The sequence below is a fragment of the Marmota marmota genome, unplaced genomic scaffold, assembly GCF_001458135.2.
Source record: "Marmota marmota marmota unplaced genomic scaffold, marMar, whole genome shotgun sequence".
Taxonomy (NCBI): Eukaryota; Metazoa; Chordata; class Mammalia; order Rodentia; family Sciuridae; genus Marmota; species Marmota marmota.
In genome coordinates, this window is record NW_025999982.1 from 22,994,737 (window position 1) to 23,022,273 (window position 27,537).

The 27,537-nt window shown below is 36.2% G+C and overlaps 1 protein-coding gene across 33 annotated transcripts in view; it reads right to left on the reverse strand.

Annotated features, from left to right (window-relative positions):
- Positions 1-27,537, reverse strand: part of Dst (dystonin) — a 436,897-nt gene that overhangs the window by 72,283 nt on the left and 337,077 nt on the right. For all 33 annotated transcript variants that reach the window (XM_015487875.2, XM_048805541.1, XM_048805534.1 and 30 more), the window contains 8 exons: positions 26,260-26,322; positions 25,486-25,727; positions 24,439-24,568; positions 21,642-21,841; positions 19,677-20,172; positions 17,028-18,499; positions 2,465-2,626; positions 997-1,167 (listed from right to left, as the gene is read on the reverse strand). In XM_015487875.2, the coding sequence (XP_015343361.1) occupies positions 997-1,167; positions 2,465-2,626; positions 17,028-18,499; positions 19,677-20,172; positions 21,642-21,841; positions 24,439-24,568; positions 25,486-25,727; positions 26,260-26,322 (2,936 nt within the window). The remainder of the gene's footprint in view (positions 1-996; positions 1,168-2,464; positions 2,627-17,027; positions 18,500-19,676; positions 20,173-21,641; positions 21,842-24,438; positions 24,569-25,485; positions 25,728-26,259; positions 26,323-27,537) is intronic.

Here is a 27,537-nt window from a genome sequence, read left to right on the forward strand (position 1 = left end):
TTTGATGTATGTGTACGTTCTGGAATGATTAAACCAAGATAATTAGCATATCTAGCACCTTCCCTACTTACCATTTCTTTTGTATTGAGAACACATTAAAATTTTAGTAATTTTGAAACATACATTATTATTATTAACTCTGCTAAGTAAAACAAAGCCAGGATAGAAAGATATAATTAAATTTTAATTTAAAAGAATCTTAAATGAAAAAAAAGTAAATTAATTAAAATTAATCTACTCCCTTTCAAAAATTCCACAGGAGAAAAGTTACCACTGTGCTATGTACTAGGCCCCTTCCCATCTGTCATTTCATGTCATAGCTGACAAACTACTATTGAAAATGTCATTAAATGTTTCATAACTGACCACTACCATCAGAAGCCCAAAACTGTACATGTGGTCCTGAGTAGTTATCCTTATACAGATTGTATTTTTTCCCACCTTGGACATTTTTAGCACTGTCATAAAAAACAGTGGCACCTTCCTGAGCATAAATGAATCCAACATTTGCCTCATTAGCACTCATTGAACTTTAAGAAACTGACAATATTTTTAATCCATAAAAATGGCAATTTCATATGAATAAACTTACCATATAAAGGAGCAAAGTACACCACAGATCCTCGCTCTGGCACTTCCTGCCCTCATCGCTGCTCACTTCCTGATTCCTAGCCCTCATTTCTGGCTTTATTACTGTCTTTCTAACTTATCACTGTTTATATATTTGTTTATTGTCTCTCTCCTTATCCCTCCCTTCCCACTAGACTTCAAACTCAATGAGGAATTTTCATGGTTGTTATTCAGTGATACCTCCCCAAAATAATGCCTCGGTGAGAGATGTTCAGTAAGTATTGGATGAATGACTACCAAAATAACATCTAGAGCAGCAAGAACCAGTTAACTAGGATATTCTATCAATATAAGTAAGGAGGCACATTTTTACCCTCATCATTAGGATTTAAAATGGAACACAATACAAAAGCATCATTAACTTACCTTTTGCTCTTGTATCTGGGCCTTCACCACTTTGAACTCTGCAGATGGTGGCTTCTGATTGGCTACAAGCTCCTCAGTATCCACCATCCAGCTGAGCAGGGACTCCAGGGCATCTTGGAACCTCCCACAATGCAACAGGGCTTCCTGCAGCTGGGCTGCTCTCTGAGCCACCTGCAAAGTTTCACTTGTTTCAGTTTATTTACTCTTTTCATAAAATAAAATCTGCTGCCGGCTATCCCTTTTCATGCTTCTTTTCCCATATGGTCACAAATTTTCTTTTACTTTTCACTTAAAATTAACACAAAGCAATTATAGTGGGAAGGATTTCAATTTTAGCAAGTAACACATGAAAATAAGGTTCTTATCCCAGTCAATATGGACATTAAATCTTAGAGCTTTTGGGAATGCCCAATATGTTTGTGATTAGCAATAAATGATTAAATTATTGAAAATAACCATGCATTAGTCATTTTATTATTATTGCTGGGATTCATTTTTTAAAATTTCCTACTAATGAATATCCACTTAAACTCTACTATCTTCAAGTTCTGGAGTCTCTTTTTGACAAACTAAGGCCTTTGTCTCCTAGTAAATGGAGTCTCTATGTCCTACATAGAGATATCCTCTTGCTCTTCTCATAGTCTTTCCCTTTGGACTGAAAAAGTAGTTGGCAAGCACTGTGGAATATATTTACACCCAACATGCATCCCAGTTGTGTTTAAGAAACACTACAATATGAATCAGGCTCTAAAGAGTGAAAAGCTTTTAAGATATAGCAATGACTTAAGAGTTCAATGCAGGGAAAATTATAAGAACCACTACCACCATTAAATAAGCAGTGCCATCCCATAATAATCTGGTCATTTACGTCACATGAAAAGCCACTGTGTGTCAGCATTATTTCCCTAAGATTATTGAAGCATTATTTCTAGTGTTTCCTCTCATGAGAATTTATAAATAGGCCTCATAGGTAAAATATTTAGAGTTGATGGTCTAGAGTCAGGGTGGTGAACCCTTAGCCCAGGGCTGACAGAGAGACAGAGCTTCTTTCACTTACAGTGTGAAATTAGTCACCCACATTTGAAAACGGGAAGATTTCACAGAGAGAGCATAATTTTCAGTTCTTTTGAAAGTAAGTAGAGTATCTGGCAACAATGGGCCTGCATGCCTGTATGTTGATGATTTACCAAAATTAAGAAGCTACCAGGTCTCCTGACATGGGGTCACGAATAGGTCATGGCCATCTGCCATCACACCTGTTCAGTATCTGTAGCTATATCTCTGTCAAAAGTCAAGGCAAGGGCAGGGAGAAACCCTGTTTTACCCAGCTTATTTATTTATGTTCCCTACCTAGCTCCTGTGGCACCTGAGTTGGGCCCTGCAGTTTATAGCAACATTAAAAAAAAAAAAAAAAAAAGACATGTTTAGGGAGGTTGGGCTACTATAAATGAAGGGAATAAAAAAATACCTTCTTATTGAGAGTCTTCCACCGTGTATTGACTTCGTCCAGGTCATGCTCCAAACCCTGTGTGCTGGTGCTTTTAGGAGCACTCTGAATAAGGCCTTGACCTAACCAGTTTACATCTTGCTGTTTAACCTGCAAGGGTTCGATTTCTTCTTTCTGGAATACCTGCAGTTAGAAGGGCCATAATCATATGATTTATACTATCTACAACCTACCAAAATATATAATAAATTTACTTTGTCATTAGGTAGTAGGAACTATCAATCATTACAGAAGTAAAGATACTGCCACTGCCTGTTCATAGGTCATAGCTACCCTGGGAGCGATAGTACAAAAGTAAACAACATATAAATTTGTAGCATATCAAACCCATTTGGGTATATTAAAGAATTATATTCTAATTAAATTATCTATAAAGCCAAAAAGACAGTATTATCTGACCTCTCTTTATTGCTTCATTATAATTGCATGATAAATTTCCTACTTTCTCAATTGAACTCTAAAAAAGACTTACAAAAAATGCTAAGAAACAAACTGGTAAGATGGGGTCAAATGAGCCTTACTGGGCAAGGAATTCTCATCAGCTCTCATAAGGATGGGTGCTGCTAGCTGACAACTGAAGCTTTAGACTGAAACTGGAAATGAAGAATCACTGGCAAGACAATGAAGTGGGCCAAGAGGCCAAATACATGGCCGGCCAGAGGAACAAAAATGTAGGGCTAGAAAAAGGAAAAAGACACAGGTATATGCCGAAATAACATAGATCTCTGCACATTCACCCTCCTCTCCTCTGTGCCTATAAAAATATCCATGGGCTTGCAAGAAGCACCCTGGCCTCATCCCATGGATCTGACCACACATATCAGTGGCACAACAAGTCTGGTTCCTCTTTGGTCAATGCTACCTGTGCATATGCTCTGAGCAATTGCCCAGGGCTGCCTCACCTCCTCTCCATTACATCCAACTTATGGTCACTCAGTCACCTGTGACTAGCAAAGGATACAATGTATTAGATAAAAGCTGCAAGTTCTGTGAAAGTACAAATTTTGGCCTGTTTTCCTTATGACAGTTCTATGTCTGGGCCTACCACGGTGCCTAGCATGTTATATGCACCCAATAATTATATGCTAAATTATTTTCAGTATGGAAATATTACATTTCTACCTTAGATGACATCAGCTCTTTAACAAATAATACTGGAGGTAGATATATCAATTCCTTCACAGATACCAAGTTTGTAACATAGGACTTGGAGGAAGCCATGAGAAAGATCAATTATTTTAACTATGTAAGGAAAGTTCTGGACAGATTTTAAGGTAAAGCACTGTTTGGGATTCTGAGTTATTAGAGCAAAGGGCACTACATAAATAATCAATAAATGTCTAAGCAGAATATATGGAAACATAATATAGGCAAATATTAAAATAGCAATTAAGAAAAAAATCTACAGACATTATATAAAAATTAAATTTGAAAGATGTAGAGGCCACAGGAAACAAACTCTCCAAACCCTGGCCCAAGGCCGAACACACAGGATACTCTTGTGTTACTGTATGAATGAGTACATTAGGGAACAGCAATCAAATTACTGATCATTTCCTGTAAAAGTCCCCTCTAGCTAAAAAGCCAAGCTGCTTTTTCCACAGAAAATCCATATGGACAATTTCCATGCTGGCTAATTGTTTTTATATAACAATACTATATATAAAAATTAATTATACATAACCAAAGAAACAAGATCCCACAAATCACTGAGGAAAGAATTGAAGTTTTCATGATTTTTTAAAAAATATAACTTACCAAATAAGTCAACAGAAAATTGCAATAAGGTGGTCAAGATAGAATTTGGCAGAATGATTCTATTTCTTTTCTATATCACTTTCTAAGTTACTAACTCTAGGCATTAGTAGCTTTGGATAAGTTTAAATATTTACAAAAACAATGGGAGGCATCTGGAAAAATTGCTATATTCTTAATTTCAGGAACTTTCATGGTACACTGTAATTCAGAAAAAAAGTTTCCTCCTCTCTTGCAGTTGGTTATGAGGACTCACACACACAAACTAATATAATGTTCTCCTAAATTGCCTTAAACTCTGCTTTTGACTTTAATTTAGGGAAAGATTTCAAAGAGGGTTTAGATGAGTCTGGGGTCATTTCCTAAAGTGCTATAAAAATACAAAAAAAGCATATAATCCTAAAATTAATTATCATCTACAAATTAACTACCAAATCCTTTACAGGGAAAATGTACTTTGCTAAGCTTTTAAATTAGCAGGCCATTTGTTGCATACCCAAGAAAAGGGTACGGATCACTAAAGCAATTATTTCACAGACTTAAAAAGAACTGTTCTGATATTATCTAAATTCTTTATCTCTCAGTGGTAATAAGACACCTACGAAGATAGACTCCCCCCTCCCCAAACTAACCTACAGCACAGTCACAGAGAAACCTAAAATAAAATCAAATTACCTCTGAGGAAAAGTTTACCAGAAGAGTTCAGTAAAAGTACTAAAATAGCTGAACTTCAATCTGAGTGGGAAGAAAAAAATTACAGGCTTGACAAACAACCTCTGGTTATTACTAGGCTGCACCCTTTACTTTCTTACCTCATCCACCACTCACAAGAAGTTAGGACTATAACGCCTGGGAAACTAGTACAGTGACTTCTCTACTCTCACATGCGGAACTTCTGAGAGAAATTTTTTAGTGCATTGAAAAAGTCCTTAATTTGGGTAGAGAACTTTGCAGACCACAACAATATAATATTGTGTTCATATCTTCATGACTAAGCCTGTTGAAGCTTAATATACCCAATATAACTGACCTTAAATGGCAGTATCTTAAACCACAACTTGTACAAAAGCCTCACATGAACATAAATTCACAGTGACAACATTCTGAATGAAGGGGAACAGCCACCATCGGCACAACCAATGGCAGGGCCCCAAACACCTGGAAAAAACTGTTCCTCTTTTTAAACAAACAAACAAACCAAAACCACACAGGGGTCCCTTAGTTAATTTTTTATAATGTTCAATTTATCAATAGCTGGCATCTTATAGGGTGCTAATCACACATCTCAAACAAATGACTGAATTTGATCATTACTAGAAACACTGGTAACCACTCTGAAATAGAATCATAAATGTTTGGCATTGCAAAGTATCACATTTCCATTAATTACCTGGACTGACTGGAAGCCATTGCATACTGTGTCCAATATTCCTGCCTGGGTCCCTGTTTTTCTGGGCACTGCTTTCTTTCTTACTGGTATGAATTTCAGGGAGCACTTCATATGGGTCGCCTCCATCTCCTGGGCAGAAAGGGGAGGCTCCAGTTCCCCTTTAGATGCTCTGTTGGGTTCTTCTGAATCATATTGTGCTGACAGTGTCACAATTTCTACCAAACTTGTGCTACCACAATCTACATCACTCTCCTCCAGGGTGGTGTGAGAGAAATCTAAACCCTTTGTAAGTTCCCTACTTTGTGCTGTCATTTGGGATTCTCCTGGTCCATAAGTGTTCTCCTCTTCCCAGGAGTTAGAAATGCACTCCTTTTCTTCATCTTTTGGCATGATTAATGGATCACCCTTAGTGCTCTCTTTCAAATCATTCTGCAGGCAACAATTTTCATCATGGATTTCCCTTTGATCATTTATAGATTTTGATTCCTCAAGTGAAGAAACATCATGCAAAATCATTTTGAAGTTATCATCAGGGTGGGCACTTCTACATGAAAGCAATGGGATTTTCTGTTCACTCATGGAATTAACAGAAAAAAAAGGCCTATAGTGTTCTGTTATATGAATATCTTCAGCAGAAGATAAGCTTCTAATTTGTGACTGGTCTCCAGTTAAAATGCCCTGTTTTTCTTCCCTCTCTGCTTGAGGGCTACATAAACCAGAGTCATCCTCCTCAGAAGTCAGAGAATTAGTGCCCCATCTGCACTTGCTGGCCTTCGTAACGCCATCTGACATATCAGGAGGTTCAACAAAAGAGCTTTCACTTTTGTTTGCATAATCCATAAAATTGGCTGGGACAAACATTCGCCAAGACCGTCTATGCTCTTTCTTTTCTGCATGAGATTTGGCTTTGGGTAATCCTGTGGTTCGAATGATGTCACTATTCAGTTTGAGTGCATCAAAGATCATCTTTTCATCTAGTTTGTTAGCTTCACGACCTCTCAACTCAAATACACTGGAAGAAGTAAGGGCACCATTAGAGCATAAAGAACTAACATCCAGTGTTCTGTGACTGTAGGGTAAAGTCCGATCTGTAAAATGCCTGGAAGACAGGCTACCTTTTGAACCAGAGTCTATCTGTTCATTTAGTCTAACAGTGTCATAGATTGACCTCTGTGGGACATAACAGTCTTCAATATTTAAGTCCTCTTCTTCTTCACCCTTCCCTACACATGGAGGATTCTGACGTAAACAGTCTGGTCTACTGAGTGGCTTCCCCATTTTGTAGATAGTCAAAACAAATATTGCAGCTCTTGACACAAAAAATAAGAAACAAGGTAGGGCATCTTGCAAGAAAGTCTGCTTCTGAACAGCGCTATGAAGTGTCCTCAGCATAAAGACACATGCTAAAATAATACACGTAATATATGAGGTGCTTAGGGTCATTAGCAGTGCATCGGTATTAATGCAACTATCTTTTACCTGGTTGATTTTAGAATTATTCTAAAAAGTAAAGTGCATCAATAACAGAGAACAGAAATCTCCTTCCTCTACTTCCCCAGCCCCCAAAGTTCCCTTTCACATACTCCAAAACACAGAAATACACAACACTTAAAAGTGGCTCAAACACTCAGAACATTCCATTGTCAGTCCATTTCCCTTTTTTGTCTAATTTTGCATCTGAGGTTTCCAGATTAAAATTTCCAAATGAGCAAGCATTTTAACAGGCTGAATGTTAATTTCAGCAAAGCTCTGGTTAACTGTAATCCACTTAAAGATGGCTTGCAAAACTCCATCTCCTTTATAAATAAACCAAGTTTCAGAAACTTAAAAGACAAACAGAGACCATATATTGTTCAGCTGAAGGCACAGACCAAGTCTTCAGAGAAAAATAAGTTAAATCTATGTAAAAAAGTTAAATTTTTCTTTTACTTTCTCTTGGGGGTAATAACTATAAATAATCTTGATTCAAAAGGCAGTTTTTCTTCCCATATTAAGCTTCTTCAAGGTTACCCAGAACTACCCAAGGGGGGAAATATCAGCCAGCCAGAGCAGTACAATCCAGCAACCTTTCAAAGTAAACAGAAAGCATGTTGTACTATAATAAGCTTCCCTTTAAAAAAAAATGTTCAAAGATTCTTATCTGATCCTCAAGAAGGCTTATTCCACCTGAGGCAACTGCAGCAAAAGAAGAGCTCCACGGCTTCCTCTAAGGCACAGGCAGCGCAATTCACATTCAGCTGAAGACCAAGCCACTACTCTATCCTTTGAAATTGACCAACTGCTGTGGCCGCAGCTGGGTCTTCATTTCAGCTAAAGCTGGCGAGAGGGGGAGGTGGTAGTGGACGCGGCAGAAAGGGAGCTCCAGCAGGGAGCTCCTGCGTTGTCCCCGAATCCTCAGGGCAGCGGGGTCCTGGGCAGGCATCCTCTGGAGCCAGGGCGCTCCCAGCAATGCCCTCTCTCTTCATGCAACATCTGCTAAGTCCCTGAGCCTGCAGGCTGCTCCAGACCTCGGCTTGCTCTATTGCTCCGGTGCTACGCCCTCCCGCGACTTAACTTCGCAGTCATCTTTCCTCCGACTCCTAGCCTCCTCCCCGAACAGAGAGCACTTTCAGTGGGAGGTACCTCCAGGCCAGAGAGGCTGCAAAGCAACAGCTAAGCGGTGACATCAGCACAAAAGTTCAGCAAATCAAACCTTAGCCTTTGTAGCAGAAATGATGTTTTATTTACTAAAATCTATCTATTCTTTTATGAAATGAGTCCTGAGATTGGGGAGAGGGGCAGTACCGGGTTCAGAGATTGCTGAGATTACACCAGCCTATACTTCAAAATGGGAAAGGACCCGAAGGGCTTGCAGAGGCAGAACCTAACACCAGGAGGCCCTGAAGAAATCATTTTGAGACCCAACTCACTTGATTACTAAAAGGAAAAGGCGGCGGAGGCTACCCAGGTCTCTTTCAGTTTAAACTATACTCTCAGCAGCGAATCTGTTGTTTAAGCAGGCTCTGCCAATCAAAGTGCAGATCACATTGAAAAGCAGTGTTTTGTCATTCCCTTTTAAAGCCCAAGTTCAAGTCTAACAGTTCTCAATTATTCCTAAAAGCACTATGCACTGCTGACATGAATATTTGTAGTTACTAATATCCAGGTAGTCCTCTTGAGATTAATGCAGGGTCCAGACAAACATAGTAACTGACTCTAATAAAATAATCACCTCTACAGATTTTAACTATTGAACAAACACCCTTTAAAAATATTGTTTCAAAGTAAAGTTCAGCAAATCAAACCTTAGCCTTTGTAGCAGAAATGATGTTTTATTTACTAAAATCTATCTATTCTTTTATGAAATGAGTGACACCGTCAGAATAGCAGATAGTTACAAATGAAGGCAGATAGTCTTTTTTCAGTCTCATAAAACAATTATTAGAATGTGAACAAAACAGCACTGACACTCAAATGAAGAAGGCAGTTCTGTTCAAAACAACCTTATGTTTTCTCTGGTAATCCTACAGAAAAGATGTGGGAGGGAACTTTTTTATATTAATGAGAAAATATCACCCCAAAATTATTTTTTATAAACCTACAAGTTGCATTTAAAAATATATTTGTAACCAGAACTCCTTATAGGTAACTCATCCATTCAATAATTATTAGATGCAACTCAATATGTAGCCATCATTAAGCTGAAATTGTATATCTACAAAGAAAAAATAGGTATGAAATATTCATTAACATCACAATATCAAAGCCCATTTTTCATGGTTAAGAAGTGAAATATTTCAACAAACACCTGATTTTGTGCTTTTTAAAGCACACAGGCTGTTGTGAGGTATTGATAAGAGACAAAAAGAAAATGTGAACACAGCTTCTGTGTTTGAACAGTGGGTTGAGCACAAGACTGGGAATTAGTAACCACCAAGGATCTTACTCCCAGCTGCCACTATCTTGATATGTAAGCTTGGAAAAGCTACCTATCATGGCAATATCAACAAAGTTTCCATGAAATCTGCATGAGTAACTTTCTCTAAACATTCTAAGGTCCTTACAGAAACTTTTCATGAGAAAGAATGGCCCTAATTCAGTCCACCTTAGACTCTGACTCATTAGCACGATATTATTCTAGCCTTATGAAAAGCTAAGAGCAACATATAACCTCACATTTGAGGTAGGCAAATATTTTAAAAACTTTACGGATGTGTGCATGAATGGATATGAAACAACAAATCCCATCATTATGTACAACTATAATGCACCAATAAAAAATGTAGAAAGAAAAAAAAATGATGTAGCCAAGGGGGTAAAAAAACCTCATGGATAATTCATTCATAAATTCAACCATTCAACAAAAATAGTGCTCACTATCTTGCCAAATAGTAAGTGAGCACTGGGGAAATATTATGGCCGAGTGGGGAACACAGATGAAAAAATGGGCACGACACAGTTTGGAAGTAGGGAGTGCTCTGGGAAAATGTGCTCTGGCAGAATATGCTTAAGCATATGCCACTTATTTAACAACCGAACTCTTATTTATTAAACTGACTTAAATTTATATATTATATTCTGATTTAAGTTGAAACCTGTACTATTAACATCATGGTGGGATTTATAGTAATAATTCACATATATCTCTGTTACTTGAAATCACATTCCCAAGACATAGTTGGATAATAAAAGAACTCAGAGCAGAACTGGACTGGTTTATCTTTTCCTCTCTATTTGGTCTATATAACCACTTTAAATGTTATCGTCTCTAATATTAATAAAATCAAGATGCATTAAGTTGTTCCAAATATTAATTGTGATATGTAGATTGCTCACATTTTCACGAGAAATACATAATCAATAAAATAAGCAAAGCATTTCTGAAAAACAGTCAACACTCTTATTCCATACATAGAGAAACTACAATGCTGTTTTCAAATGCAATCTTCCCTATTTAATGTGTAGATATGATCCAGCTAAATTATCTACTACAGCAGATGATTTGGGGAAAGTACACCAATACTAACTGAATTATAAACAGAATAATACCATCCTACCATTCTATATTTCTAAAGTTAAATTAAGTCCTTAAAAAGGAAACTTTCTGAAAATAATCTTACCACTAAGTGCAATAACCATGGAAAAGTTAAAGATTAATTTTATCAACTCAGACATGGACATTTTAGAGCTGAATAATTGGAGATATTAAGAAATTCAAGGCAAAGTAAGGGGAAAGTATCTGTGTAAGTAAATGCTATATTATCCATGAAAACTCCAAAAGTCCCTTGTAGTACAATAGCTCTTGAAACATAGATTATAAACTAACAAGAGATCTGTGCTTTGTACTACAAATACAAAAACAGGCATTAGGAGCAACACTTTCTATTGTTCTGTTTAAAACAGATAAGTCATTAGCTAATGAAAACTGAAAGCATCCTATAGTTTTCAAACTAATAAAGTTTTTCATATGACTAAAGGGTTTTCAAGGATATGCAGCTAATGAATATGCAATAGCTATTTACTTCACTGGAAAGTAGTTTAAAGAGAACAGAAGATTTAGACTCCGCCACAAAGAAACAAGTTTAGAAACACTCAATAGATTTATTGTCTCATCTTGGAAGTTTATCTTGATATAAACCTTGGCTAATATCTTCAATAAATACTTGCTATTTTTCTGTAAATTACTACAATACTAAGACTATGTTTTCCCGCCATCTTCCATGAGGTGATTCGACATATGAATCTTATTATTTAAAATGTATGCATATATACATGAAAAATACCTAAACATTCGGATTTTTAAAAGCCATTCAGAAAACAAAACTAATGCACACATTAAGAATACCATTCAGTTTCTTTCAGAGAAACTAAGACCAAGCAAAATCTGAAAATGTTATTCATATTAAAATACTGGCTAAAGAAACAAAACAGTCTTTAGAGGAAGACAATTACAGATGCATGAAAAGAGGATATGGGAGCACACACATTTTCTTGGGGTGTCCTGGTTCTTGAATGGCTCCAAAAGTTTTTTTTTTTAACTTAAAATTGCAGCATTTACCTATTGTGTGCTATTATTTTAACAAGTCATCAGAGACCTAGACAAAAATTTAAAAAACACCAAATGTTCTTATCAAGAAACCAATGTATAATTTCATAATAGCAATGCAAATTATCTTCTGTCTCTCCCTCTCATATGTATAAACACACACACCCAGGTACCCCACACCCCTTAAACAACTTTCCACAATAAAAGAAATCATGAAGGCCTTCTTTTATCTAAAGGAGGCCTGTGATAATAACAGTAAATATTATAGTTGGGCCTTTTTTTTTTTTTTTGATCACTTTAAAATAGTGAGAGAGATTTATCCAATTAAAATCAAACCAAAAAAAAGAAAAAATTAAAAAAAATCATTTTTTACAAACTCTCTGGCTAAAGCTGACCTCAACAACCTACTTTAATTCCTCAGTCATAAATCAAGCAATAGAAGTTATGAGAGGCTATGTATGAGACAAGAAGGGTCAGTACATTAGCAGAACTGGAAAGAGGACCCCACGTTGCCAGGTTCCCTTTTGACTGCCCTTCCAGATTAACACTGTATAGTCCTTGTGTGACATAAGAAAGAGGACAGTTATCTGTTATGCCTGGTTAAGTACAAGGTATTAACAATACTAACCATCATATCAGCCTTGACTGGCAATAGCTAGGTGTGGTCTTTATGGGGGTAGGGGGATGTCTGCCTTGCCCAGCAGATGTGGTATAGTATTCTTTCATCCTAAAATCTTAAGTGGTACTTTGAAGTGCTTTGTTAAATAGTGTGACTTTCCTACAAAAGCCCATTCATCTAGTTACAGTTTTTATGCTAAAAATATTTTCACCTTTAAAAACACCAGAGGAAGGTATTGCACAACCCCCTGGCTAATAGTCTCATTCACAAAAATCTAGTCTATCAAGAAACTGTCCCTATCAAAAACTTTTTTTCTGAAACAGTTTTATCTAATTTTCCCCTGTACTCAACAAAAGCAGAGAACAATTCCTCATTGACCTCTAACTATCAATATGAATACAACTTAAACACTGCTACTAATGCTTTCTTTGGACAGTTTAATTCTATCTTTTTTAAAATTTTTTTTAATTCTATCTTTATAAATATGGTGACATTAAATATTTTTCCAGGTTATTTAAAAAATACCACAATAAGAAATTTGTCCAAACTGCCTGGCTTCTTGAGCCTCAAGATACTTTGCATTTTAGTTACCCAAAATTTAAATAATGATGCCTGCGTTGAATAATGCTTCACCTGGACCAGAAGTTATTACAGTAAAATCAGGCATGTGTTCTGGTCTATGTCTCTGCTTTCAACTTGGTTTTAAAATGCTCGGCTCTATGTAATGCCATTTCCATTTTGAAAATAAAAATAAATCTTTAGTTCAGAGATGTGTTCATTTGTGAGGATAAAATGAATCACAACTGGGCAGTAACAGAATGGCCAGAAGTAAATAGTAAAAGCAGGGTCTGAGGTAAGATTTTCTTTTTTAAAAAACCATGGCCTAGATAGAGAGGTAGGGAGGGGTGCTAATTTAGTTAGAATGTGACTGTGTATGTTCTTCAAAACATCTAGTTTCTTTGATCTTCCCTGAAATTAAATCAATTCAATATGGTAACAGTGATTACTTCATGATGATCAGGAGATCTGATTGGCTGTTACTGACATCACAGGAATCACAAGGACATACTCCTTCCAGAGACTGCAATTTCACATATCTTTGATAAGTAAAAGTATAGAAATGTTAATATTTCTTAATAAAAATGTGTCTTCAATTTGAAAATAACATCGAGTCAGGGGCCTTCAAACAGAAGTTAGGGGCAAAGATAACACGAAAGGAGTTTCTTTCTTCCCGGACACGTGCAGAATCTATTCACTGTTCAATTCAAAGTTTTTGACAGTGTGCACAGAATTTAACTGTAACAGTTGCAAAGTATAAGCAGAAAAAATGGTACTTTCTGAGTTATCAACACTACAAGGTTGTAACATGTCTAAAGACTAAAGAGACTGCCACTCTAGACATACTTAGTCCAATCTCCAGTATTTAGCATGAGGAACATATATATATATATGGCCACAGAACTTACAAAATCAAACAGTTTAAAAACTTCAAGCCAACTGAAGTAACACTAATTTGTTTTCAAAATCTGCAGAATAGTTTTCACTGAGAGTGAATCAGGGCCTTCTGTTCAGAATAGCAATTGTTTTCATTATATTTGGGTTGGTCCCTTAAACGTAAGTGAATTTTGTCTTTTCAAGAAAACCTAAGGTCAATATGAACAGCTATCTCTTAAGGCAAAAGTTTAGGGGTAAAATGGAAGCAGGGAAATTTGTCTTCCTGGTTAAAAATAATGTATTTTGCTCCCACTGAATAGGAGTGAGGCATCCTCTGTAAGTAACAGAATAATGACTATTAAGTTCCAGTCCTGCTTTGAAGGCAGTTTATTTTGCATTAAGAAAAACTGTTAGAGAATGTTATCCATGACAGTAGCTTAAAAATTAAAGCTACCTGATGAACTAATGCCAAACTGGACTATATTTTAAAAAGTCAATAATGAAAACTGGCCTAGTCCTTTGGTGCTTTTCTGTTTCCTTATCAGAAATTATAATACCTAGCTTTTTACTTAGTACAAAGCATTCCACTCAACAAATCAAAAAACTTTCTAAAAAACTATGTTGAAACTAAAGACCCAAAGAAACTCAATCAAGATTGAATAGTAAATGAGATAATTTGCCACTTTAATTAAGAAAGATAGAACCACTAAGACAATGGACTGTCTGGTTCTGTCTCAGTCACAGTAGTAGTGGGAACACCACAATCACAACCACTACCACCACCGTCATCAAGATACATAGAGAACATCAGCTTCACACACATTTACCTTGTGTTTCTTATAGAAGCTAATTTGATAGACAGTTTCCTTAAGTAGGTGTTCCTGGTGTTTCGGATTAAAATGAACAATGGCTGGCTACTAAGTGCCTAAATTAGATTACAAGCAAAGATGATGTGAAAATTCCCCAGAGAAAAATATAAGATGTGAAAATGATGAATAAAGTCCACACAAAGCATCACAGACGCTGACACTTACTACTTGTGTGACCTTGGACAAGTCACCTAAGATCCTAGACCTTAGGTTCTTTATAAGTGAGAGGGGAACATGACAGCAGCGTTAAATATGAAGAGTTTAGGGTGGTGCCTGACATACAATTAGCCTATGATAAATGTTAATTTCTGTAGTTAGTTTTTAAAATAAACATACACACACACACACACACACAAATGGAGTTATTGGTTGTATAGGCTATCATCTTTCTTTACCATAATCGTATTCTTTTTATTTTTGTTTCTTACCTATGGCACTATAATGTACTATATGCAAATGATCTATCCCTTGAATCCCTCCTTTTTTTTAAAGTCACTGAGTTTCAAGACACTAAATCTATGATATTCTTTATTACTGAATTTCAATAAACCAACTCCTTCCAAAATAATCAGAAAACAAACGAGCACAACATGCTAAATGGTTGATTTTAGGAGATATAACCATTATTTTTCTTCACAAACAACCAAGACAATCTCTCTTGCTATTAATGTTAATGAGCTTATTTGGTGCTGCTTTAGTTTGCAAAACACTTTCAGTGCAATGGTGAGAAAACTCCTCTCTCTTGCTTTTCCTACTTTCAGTTCTCTACATGACACAAACACACACAGGGAGACAGCCACCAGTAGCAGCACCAAATATTATTACTTTTGCCTACTTTCTTACAGTTCATGAACACAAGGAAGAGAAAGGAAGACCTACTCTTTCTTTTGTTTTTGCACTACTGGGACTGATCCCAGGGTTTCCACATGCTAGGCAAGGGCTCTATCACTGAGCCATACCACCACCCCAGGGTACTCTTTTTCTCTACACAAATTCCCAGAAAACTCAGAGTAAGTCACAATGATGTCTTACAAAGGCACTGAACATGGTTAAGTTTCAATAGGAATTTTAAAGTTTTATCATGATTCTACAGAAAATTCTAAAGCTTTCTGTCAGAAGAGCCATGTCTTCTGTCTTTAAAGAAGCCATAAAACTGTTTTTCTAATAGCAAATTCTCTCATATGGAATCTTTGTTTTGCAAAGAAACATGAAAACTTGACAGTGTAATGAAAGAAGTCAAGTCAACAATAAGGGAAATTCCTTCACCTTCAAGAATCAAGATCTAAAAACAGAATCACAGATTTTTAAGCCTTGGAGGAATTAAGCTTCAAGCCATTTAATAATGGCAAATAGTAATAATAAAAAGTTATACTAAAGTTATTTTTCAAAATTCAGTAATCAAATGTTATTAAAAATAAGCAAAGAAAACAATACGTTAGATAACAACATAGAATTTGGAAGTCCACTTGATTCACCCTCATTTCCCATGGGAAACAATTTGTGTTGTTTTTTTTTTATGATACTGGAGGTTGATCCCAGGGTCTCAGGCATGCTAAAAACACATGCTCTAGCACTGAGCTATACTTCAGCCCAATCTGTAGTTTTGGAAATCCTGGTTTTAGTTGGTCTTAGTTTATTCTCTGTGCTAATGATGCAATACATATTTACCAGTCCTCACCAGAAAGTAAAACACATCTCAAGATCAGAACCAGGACCCATGGCAACTGTGAAGGTTTATATCATACCCCTGTAGCAAATTATTAATATATAGGACACAGAAAGCAATATATGACTTCTGATCTGTAACAAATGAGGCCAAATTCAATGACACTGAAACTGGGCCACTATTTTAATCTAATGTTCTATTCATTAAGGATCACTGGTCAAGTGGTAGGCATTTCTTGGTCTGAGGAGCTTATATAGAGTCCAATGAAAATAATTCACACCTAATCCTCTGAGGCACGAATCCCCAAGATCTTTGTTTTATGAAACCAGGATTACAACACGAAATGCCAAATTGCCTGTTAAAAATATGAACTTTAAGAGGGAAAAAAGTTTGCAGAAGAAATTAAGAAGAATGACAAGAGAAAAGAAAAGGAAAAGACTATAATTCACCACTGAAGAAAAATGTAGCAGAGTTCAAAATGCAGCTCTGGTAACTACAAATGTCAGTTGTGAATGACATCAGAAACGGACTCCACATCAGTTTCTGGCTTGTTTAGAACTTTCTCTGGCACCTTCTGACCCCCATGTCCAAATCCCCAGTAAGCTTGGAACTGCCCCATGCATCTGAATATTATCCTGACATATGCTCAAACACTGTATTATAGTCATTCTTGAAGATTCTAAATAATATGTAATCACCTTTCTATGCCAATTATAAACTTATCTTAATAATAAAAACATAACAGTAAGAATGAAGAACTCCCTACCTTGAATACATTAAGTTGCTGATTAATTGTCTCTGTTTCCATACCAACGGGACCTTGTGACTCTTCATGTTCTTCAGCCTTCTGAAGCAAAGTAGAAAAGTTGTTCAATTTGCTGTAGAATTCTTTGAGACGCTCAATTGTCCCTTCAACCTGCTCTTCTCTGGCTTGAGCTCGGTCCAGTAACTTGTTGCACCGTTTGCTTAAGGCCTCCAAGTCCCTTTTGACTCCAACAAGGTCAGGAGAAGTTTCTTCTGTGGCTAGCATCATCTTGCAGGTTTTATTGGCATTGTCATTGTTTGCTATGAGGGCTTCTAGTTTCTTCAGAAAGGATTTTATGCCCTCCTTTTGCTTTTGCAATGTTTCCACATCTCTCCCCACTGGAGCCATGCCATCCAGTTCATCATCAAATTCTGCAAACTGGGAAAACATCTCTCGGATGGTGTTCTGGAAATGCCCAATGCCCTGAAGCTTGGTTTCCAAGAATGAACACTTCTCATCAACCTGCTGACTTAGTGTACTATGCTCTTGAGCTAAGGTTTCTACTTGTAATAAAACATCAGAGACTCCCTTTGAGTCTGAGGCTTCTACCACAAGGTCCTGTGCAAGCCTTTTGGCCACATCCACCTGATGCTTCAAAGTCTGAAGTGATTTCTGCTGGGTCTGCAACATGGTCAGATATTTGTTACTGTGAGCCTGGGGTCCCAGGGAGTCATGGACATCCAGCTGCTCCTTTGCAGACTGAAGCTGCCTTTTAGCTTCTTTGGAAGCTTCTTGAAATTCCTTAAACTTCTGGGCCATGTTCTCCAGGGAGAATTTCTTACTGTGAAGTTGTTCAGTGACCATGTCCACCTTCTGGATCAGTGATTTATTCTCATCTGTAACAACCTCTTTATCTACCTCACAAACACTGAGCAAACTATTGGCTGTGTTGTTCAGTAATTCCACCATACCAAAGTGTTGGTCCATTTCCTTCTGTAGAGACTTTAATTTGGCAATAGAATTCTCTGTTTCAGCAGGATCCAAGCAAAATTTTACTTCCTCCAGCTTGTTTTGACATTTATCAATCCATGGCCGGAGAGTTTCTACGTGCTCTTTGTACTTGAGGGCTTTTTCCAATGAATCTTTTAACTTGTCTTCTCTTTCTTTCACCTGCTTATTAAATCCATCCCAATCAGTTTTAATAGTGTTAAGCTGTAACTGTAAGGCTGCCTTTTCAGACCCGTGTGTTTTTAATAACAAATTTTCACCTTCTGCAATGGTTTTTTCATAGATATTAGACTGAGCAGTCAAAGTTTTACTGAAGTCTTTCTGAACTTTAATTAATGTCTCCAAGACATCATGTTTGGCTGATATTGGATGAGACTTGTTTTGCTCTTCTTTCTTTGTATCCAGCCAAATCTGAAAATCTCTAGACATTTGCTGAAATTGATGAGAGCTTGCACAGGCTGACTGCAGGTGCTGGACATGATTATCTGAAAGCAAAATCACAGACATGTTTATTTTACATCAAAGTGTCAATCTATGAAAAGTCAGTAAAAAAATCTTCAAATTAATATGCAGAGTTGTCTAAAAGCAAGGACTTCTAGCACTGACTACAAGAATTACAAGTGAACTTACTGACAGAGGGAAAGAAGAAGTAAGAGGTAAATACAACAATAAGAAAAAGGACAATTGGCAAGAAGCAGAAGGCAGATAAGAGGAGAAAAGCCTTGATTTGGGAAGTACAAATGCATCAAGCTACATGGTGTGGTCACAATGCACACGGTCTGCTTTGCCAGTATCATCTCCATTCCAGAATAGGGAGGAGATAACTGCCAAGGTCTAGATTACGTTAATAATAAAACACTTCTTTGCAATGACTGTTTCATATCTATGGCTTTTACATATTGTGGAGGTTTAATTATTTGCCCAAGATTTTCCAGCTCTGAAGTGGTTAAGTCAGGATATAAACTCATGTGGTCTCTATGGGTTACATTATGCTGTCTCCATATTGAATAAAGTTTAATGTGAAATGATTGCTGTAATCAATAAACACATCCAATAATTAAAAAACATAAATTGAGTATTTACCAAGTGCAAGGTATAGTACTATTTTTCCAACAAAAATAAACATAGCAAAAAAGTTTGTCCTTCCTTGGAAAGACCCTCCTGAACTCCAACAGCACACTATGGTGTCTGACAAATACTGGCACAGCTGCCACAGAATTAGTGCTGCAGTAGGTGAGAGAGGAGAACAGGGAAATAAGAGAAATTTCTCTAGAAAAGTTTTCTGTGGCAGAATCAGAAAAAGTAATAGTACATAAGAAAATGACACAAACCCTTTTGAAAAACATTCATCTATTTTTCCCCCGGGTGAAATAAGACAATGTCACACAGCAAAAATGTTTACATCTTTTAAAAACCAATTTGGGATACCACAGATCAATGAGCCTTCATTAAGTGAGTTTTGCTAATTTTTTTGATGGGAATGGAACTGCCTGACCCTTAAACTGTTCTCTGCACTCCTATGCTCAACCACCCCTTCACTCATGCTCAATGAGGCAGGGGCTCTTTAGGGTCCTGGATCATTGGCAACAGCTTGGAAACAGCAATATCTGATATCCATTTCTGTCCAGGAAATACATGTATCATAAGAGAAGACAGACAAACCTGCTTTTTGTTCAATATCCTTAAATGATTTTAAGATGCCTTCCAGTTGCCTACTGAGTTCTGCTTTCAAGTACTCTTCTTTAACCAGGGCTGACAGGTCCTCACAGAGTGCCTGAGCAAATTTTATCTGCTTTGTTTCTTGCTTTATTTCCTGCTTCAGGTTTTGAGCTGTTTCCAGCTGCTGGTTCATGGCATCAGGAAGTGTGTTCACCACCACACTGCTGGTGAGTCTGTCATCCAGCTCACTCAGCTTATCAGAAAGGCTTCTTAGCAGGCCCTGATACTGAGTGCTTTTGACAATGGCCTGGTCAATCCAGTCACATCTGTCACTCAATTGTCCTGTCAAGCCATCCCACTTTTGGGTCACAGCTGCCAACTGCTCTTTCACAATCCCATGTAAAGAAGGGTCTTCTCCAGGTCTGCTCAGAATGCCTTGACCAGATGCTGTTAGCTGTTCATACTGAGGCTTCCGGGTATCGAATTCTTGCAGCAGAATCTAAGGTAAAGAAGGGTAAATAAATACAAACTACTGTATAATTGATTATAGAAGACAGAGTTTTGAACATTCAAAGAAGAAGATATGGTACCAATTCATCTAGTTTTTGTTTGTTTCCTAGTTATTGCTTTCCTAGCTTTTATTTGAAGGGCAGTGCAGTTATCTTATACTAATTCCTACAGTCATGGTAATTCACAGAGATAGCTTCATCTAAAATCATCACATCTCCCAAAGGGGAAGAATAACATAAATACTTTTGGTAGCCTGGGCAAAAATGAACAAAAAAGTACACGTTCAAGTTTTCATACACAAAAAGAAACACTGCCAAGAACGAGTTCATGTCACATGACCACCACATTCATCTTTTCCTATTCATGTTTTTCTCTTTGCCTAATTTATGAAATATTCAATAGCATTCCACATTAGAGAACATGTGCAATTATAATTGTGTGTCATGCTCATGATGCACTGATTTACAATTTATAAGTTTTTTTAAACTAAAGATTTATTATTTACAGTCTATTATAATAATGTTAGAAAATCAAATTGCTCAGGAGACATAGGTTCAACATGACTGTCATTATAAAATGAATGACCCTAGAATTTCTTTCTTTTAGTATATTTACCTACCTTTCATTGTATATTAGTCTCTATTTATCCATCTCTGGGAGACTGACTAGAAACAAATATTTCCCCCTGATATTCATTTTTATCTTTTGTTTTATGTTTGATTATGAACAGATATGAACTAGATCATGTGACTCCAAACTACCAAGACTTATTAGTATTTTCAGCTCATGTAATCACCTCCCATTTCTCAAGCCACTGATCACAGCTGAAGAAATCTAACTGGAATCACAATGGAGCTTCTGCTATTTATGTCTGACTTTGTAGATTCCCCACCCCTGCTTGTGGATTTTTCTACTTTGTAATTAGACTAGCCTAACACACAGGCTTCAAGTTCCCTCTCTGCTTCCCTGACTCCCTGTCCCCTTCTTATTCTGTCTCTCTCCCCCTCAGGACCGTTCTGCATGAGTTTTACAAGTTTCATTATCTGCTACCACAATCAAAATGAATAAAACCTCAAAGGAGTAATTTCTAAACAATAAAATTATAACTAGCTTCTCATAAAAATATTAAAGAAGCACATTAATACTTCAGAGAAGGCCTTTTTTAACAGGGTCTGCACCAACCACAATATGACTGAAATAATCAGGGGACTTGGTCCACTCATGGGCCCAGGGAACATATGATGGGATGCCTTATAGCTGCCATTCTCTAAAAATCATAGCTTTGGGGGGAGTTCCCACCAATCTTAGGATGGTGTCTCAGGAGCATCTGAAATATTACAAAGACACTCCAAAGCAGTTAAAGCACATATTGCCCAAAGCTAACATGTTTATAATGAAAGCATTTGTCTTGTTAAGTCAAGGTGCTATGCCTGAGCTAGGATATTAGGTAATACTCACCTGCACCTGCTGCTTTTGTGTGTTCAGCATATTTGGGTCAATTGACAAGGGCCCAAGAACACTGACCATCAGTTCTTTCTCCACAAGCCACTGTTTTAAGTGAGCCTCTAAAGTCTGGAATTGGGTTAGATTATTGGAGGATTCTTCCAATTTTTGTTGTCTATCAACTGTTAATTGGTTGAGTTCTTGCCACTTAGAATCTAAAAGAAAAAGGATGAACTGGTATTGGTTTTTATATATTTAATACAATTATAAGAAAACTGTTTGATATTTTTCAAAATATAAATTGGGCATAGTTCCTTTCTTATAATTCTCCTTATTTAGCTAATTGAAGGTGTAACCTAAAAAAAATTAAGTGCATTCATTGACACAGATTTTATGGACCTGGTGGCTGCATATCAATGAAAGTATAATAAAAAGAACTGAATCTCATTTTAGAAGATATTATGGAATGTGGAATATTCCTTAAAGCCAACAGGATCCTGAGAGCTTTCATTCTTCGAGAAATCATTCAATCTGTTTATTCAACTACTAGAACAATAAACATTAATTTTCTTTTTTGAAGCATCAAATCTTCAAGTATCCTTTCTAGGCAAGTGGCTGCCAAATGTGCATCTATCACCAATCATTCTCTCCTATTCAAATCACTCATTAATAACCAGCTGCTGGAAAGTTCTAATAGAAAATCTCACCAACCCTTTAAACTCAACATTAAAACATAAAATTCATCTTACTCCTCTCAAAACTGGAGGATATTTCTGACTTTTAGATTTCTTTCAAAGGCTGCCATCTCTCCCAGGTTGCTGGGAAGCAATAATTCAGAATGTTCTTTTATGACCTTCAAACTTATTGATCAAAAATGCTTTACATTCCTCCTTTACATTTCCAGTGGGGTACTCCATTTTGGTTCTTAACATATTTTGTGAACACCAGTGTTGCTTAAACTTGAGCTGCATTAGAATCACCTAGTAGTGGGGGATAATAAACACAGATGTGGGGGCGGGGGCACCTCCAGAGTTTCTTCAGTAGGTTTGGGGTCTGATAGTCTGCATTTCTAAACAAGCTCCCAGGGGTGGTGCTGTTCCTAGTGTGGATTCCACTGGACCCAAGAACCACAGGGCTCAGCTAATCAATCTTTTTACTGGTATGGTACTCTTAGTGCTTCTCACCTGCAATCCATGTGTTTTAAAATACTTTCCCTTATAACAATATACTAATTTTTGAACATGGCACTTGCCTGTCCACTACCTGTTCAAATCCTTCAATACTTAAATTCCTACCACCCAGATGATAAAATCTGAAGATTTTTTTCCCCTGACATTCAGGGCTTCTCCCAATCTGGCTCTAGTCTACTGATCCTAGGGAGTTCAACTGAGGTGAATCCGCCAACCTAACCTTGCACATGTTGCTCCATAAACATTTATTGATGTGACTAGTTGATTTTAGAGATTTTTTTCATTTACCGTAATATACTAATGGGCTGATTTTAATAGAACACAATCCCTGAATCCTTGTCTATATAATCTACATGGTATGTTCCAAACACAATCTGACAACAAAAGAAGGCAATTAAAAAATGGTAGAGAAATAAAAACATCAATAAGTGTTTTTGAAATACACACTCCACACTCCCACTTCTATTCTAAAATGTCTTGATAATACTCTACCCAAGTAATTCTGATATCCCAGGGAAGGCAGTAAATTAGGAGCAAACTGGCTACAATGCAACAGGGGTCTCTGTAGTTGGATTACACATACCTATTAACTGAGATCTCTTAGGGTTAACTTTTTTCAAGCTAAAAAATATTTACAGGTTTCTAAATCTATCACAGTATATATGATTCTAAAGAAAGGCTAATACTTAGATAAATATAATGGAACATGTCAAAGTAGAGTACTTATTGTAATAATTGATGGTATAACTTAATAGCACTTACTATGTGCCAGGTACTTTCCTCTGAGCTGTACACACATTAACTTATTGAATTCTCTAAACAATAGTATGTAGGAACAAATATTATCCTTGTCTTACATTCAATTTTATATACATATATACATATACATATATGTATATCTATATATCTCTATATATATCTTTATTTTGTTTACTCATTTATATGTGGTGCTGAGGATCAAACCCAGTGCCTCACATGTGCGAGGCAAACACTCTGCCACTGAGCCACAACCCCAGCCCTTACATTCAATTTTCAACATCATCATGCTAAGACATGAGGCTTGTGAAGAAAATTCTGCATCTATAAGCAGTAGTTTTTACAGGGACAGGATGTAGGAGGATAACTGTGAGTAAAGAATGAAAAATCATCGGCCTTCTGTAGCAAAGTACTTTTTGATATTGTTTGAGGGAGAGAAGAAGAGCATGTAGTACAGGGCTGCAGGAGTCCCAGAATTAACCCTAGGAAGAGATCCGAGCCCACCTTTTTCAAATAAATGAACAAAAGGAACATGTAAAGTAAAATATAATAAAGCATAAAAATGATACTGAAGCATAAAGGTTATAAAAACTAGTAACAAGAAAAAACATTCATAAAAACAATGTTATTCAATGCATGGCATTTTATTAGCACATGTGTCTATTTTCTTCATAAAATATTTATATGCCAATCCTCAGAAAAAAATATAAAAGGACACTTTTAAATATGCAAAAATGGATTCCAATACATTAAAGAAAATCCAAAAATAAGTGAAACTATTGGATGTTTTCTGATAAAGATGATAATTTAAAAAAAAAATGATTGAGCTTCTGTTCATGGACTTTGCTCTAAATTATATAGCATACCTATATCTGTCAACATCTGTTTCCATTTGGGGGCCTCAGGAGTATCTGGATTCTCCTCCAACAATTCCGTCAATTTGTCTTTCAACTCCTGTACTTTGTTTACATTTTGCTTTAGTTCTGCCTCAAATGACTAACAAGGAAAAAAAAGTAACTACATTAAAGTATGCCAACATCAAAAGACAAAAACACAATTATGATAGAACTTTTTTCCCTCTAACATGACGAAAAGAGGAAAAAATCCACTGTTAAATGCTCAAGTGGGTGAGGGCCTGGATGCAGCAGTTAATTATTTTCCTTTCTTCCTCTCTGCTAGTCTTCAACTCTGGGATAAAGGAATCCCACAGAGGAACACTATAACCATGGAGATAATGATTCTCGTCCCCATTACTGAGGAAGAATTTCATATTCTCAAACAAACCACCATGGAAAAAAAGCAAGATGACATCAGTAAGATCATAATTAATAAGAAAATCAGCTTTGATAAAGGCTGCCAGAATTTGAACATCTACTGGGGGATAAGCATCTTTTTGGACAAACCCATTATCCAGTTCAAATATAGATTAATAATCTGTAGAATTTTTTGCCATCATTTTCACCATGGAAAATCATTTCCCCAGTCTGGATAGCTGCAAATACCATCCACTAGAAAGGGAGACATTAGCTGCCCAAATCTATACTAGACACAACAGATCCCTAGTATACTTAGCCCTTAACTAAATATTTTTCAACAGTTGTTTGGTTAATAACCCAGATTTAAACTTATTTAAAGGTGACAAAATTTACTAATACCCAACAGGATACTCATTTTTTTTTTTTTTTTGGTACTAGGGATTGTACTGAGGGGCACTTAACCACCAAGCCACATTCAGGTACTCAATCTTTATAACGCTAAAGTGCAGAAAATGTGACTATTATCAGTCTCTAGGGAAAGGCCCATTGAGCAAAACTGTTAAACTTAAGATTTAGAAAACATAATAAAGCTCCTGACCCCCAAGGCTCAGTTCCAAACATGAATCCACTCTATTCCATGGCTTCAGAATAATATACCTTATTCTGTTCAACCTGAGTCTTCACAGCTTCAGTGTCTGTAGGTGTTGGGGTATGATGCCATTTTTTTGCAGTTTTGTTCATTTTCTCCAACCACTGCATCATTGAACTTGATTCTTCCTGAGCCTTTTGCAATTTGGAGAGTTTAGTATTCAGTTCAGTTATTTTGTCCTTGAGTAAGAGGCCAAGATCTTCATATCCATGACTTATGTCAGTCATGTCCTTTTTAATGGATGTTAAACCTAGGAGGAAAGAAAAAAAATTATACTGATATATGTTCAGGACATTGGAGAAGAGGTTTAGAAACAGAATTTGTTTTATATAATATTTCCATTTTGTCACTGTGAAGCTTGCTATGATAAACCATAGATCTTTTACAACTAAAAGGCTAGATCACTTTATAATGCTATTTCATGACATATTGTATAATATAAGTGAACAAAAGACTCAAAGGAACAAAAAGGAACAAAAGACTCAAATCATAAAATGTATTCATCAGGCACCAACTCAATAAATTGGTTCAAATAATGTTATTCTAAGTGACAAAATATCTCAAATTAACCAAAAAGAAGGAAATAGAATCAAGTGTCAAACCAAATACTGTGTTAATAGCAAATTACGCAAATATGATATTTATAGAAATCGTAACTACTATTTAAATACCATTTAAATAAAGTTTGAAATTTCAATATGACAATTGTTTTCCTCTAAGATTTAGTCTGTCAAAAAATACCAAGTTATATTACTCAATAACCATTTAAAATTACTATTTACCTTTATTTGCCAAAATGTCTTGAGTATTTGTGTCTGTTCCTTCACCATTTATTATTACTCCACCTGCACAAATATAAACACTGAGGTAATCATAGATTTCTTACACATTAATTATATTACACAATAATAATGTAATAAGTGTACCTACTACTATACATTAATAATACATGACATTAAATCAAACCCCATAAGGGATGATCATTTTTAAATGTTATTACTATTCAAAAATGAATTCAAAACCCAGCAAAGGTCCAATATTTAAATACTCATCTTTACATAAAATTTGTTGTTTTGGGGTACTGGGAATCACATACTAGGCAAAAACTCTCTATCATATCCTCAGCCCTAAAATTCATTCTTAAAGTAGCAACATGAGCATCTTAAACACCATAGAGTTTTCGCCCCTTTAAACTATACAAATAAATCATTTAATATTACTTCATAGAAAACTGTTGCTTTATGGCTCAAGTTACATTAATGATAAATTGCTGAAGTTCAGAAGGTGCTCAGTATATACCTATGTCGAAGCATAAATAACTGGTCAGAATGTCCACCTTACTGAAGGACTGAAAACTGTCTGGTGCAGTTACATGGGGTAATCATGGGCTTAATGGAGGCAGAATGATTGAAAAAGACATGAGAGAAAAGTCAAAAGTAAAAACAAAACATAAGCCCTGTTACTCAATCCACATAAAGTCAACACAGAGAAAGTGCAATAGGTGGAGTGCTGGGGATGGGTGTATGACCCACCTAAATTTAAATCCCAGCCCCACTAATGACAGGCCATGTGTGTTTGGACAAACTAATGAACCAAACTGATGAGAGCAATAAGACCTCACTTGAAAGACCACTATGGGAACTAAAGATGGTTAACCCATTGCCTAGCAAACAGGAACTACTCAGTAAGCAGTAACTAGTATTTCTCTTTTATTTTATAACCATCTAGCATTGGTACCTTTCCTCATAATCAGAATATTTTTTAAAAAAATTAATTAAACTTTCTCATGCAAGTATCCATTGGCTGCCTATCCAAAACACAAATGCATTTCCCAAATCAACCACATGAGAACAAGTCTAAACAAATACTTAAACATCTGAATTTAAGTTTGATTCTTTAAAAAAGAAAAAAAAATCTCACACACAACCGCATTTCAGATGGAAATGAAAACATCCTATAGCTGCTCAACATTAATTCCTATTATGGCTGCTACTTACCTAAAGTCAAAACAAATAAAGTTATTGTGTATCTATTATAAATGGAAAGGGGACACAAGGAAC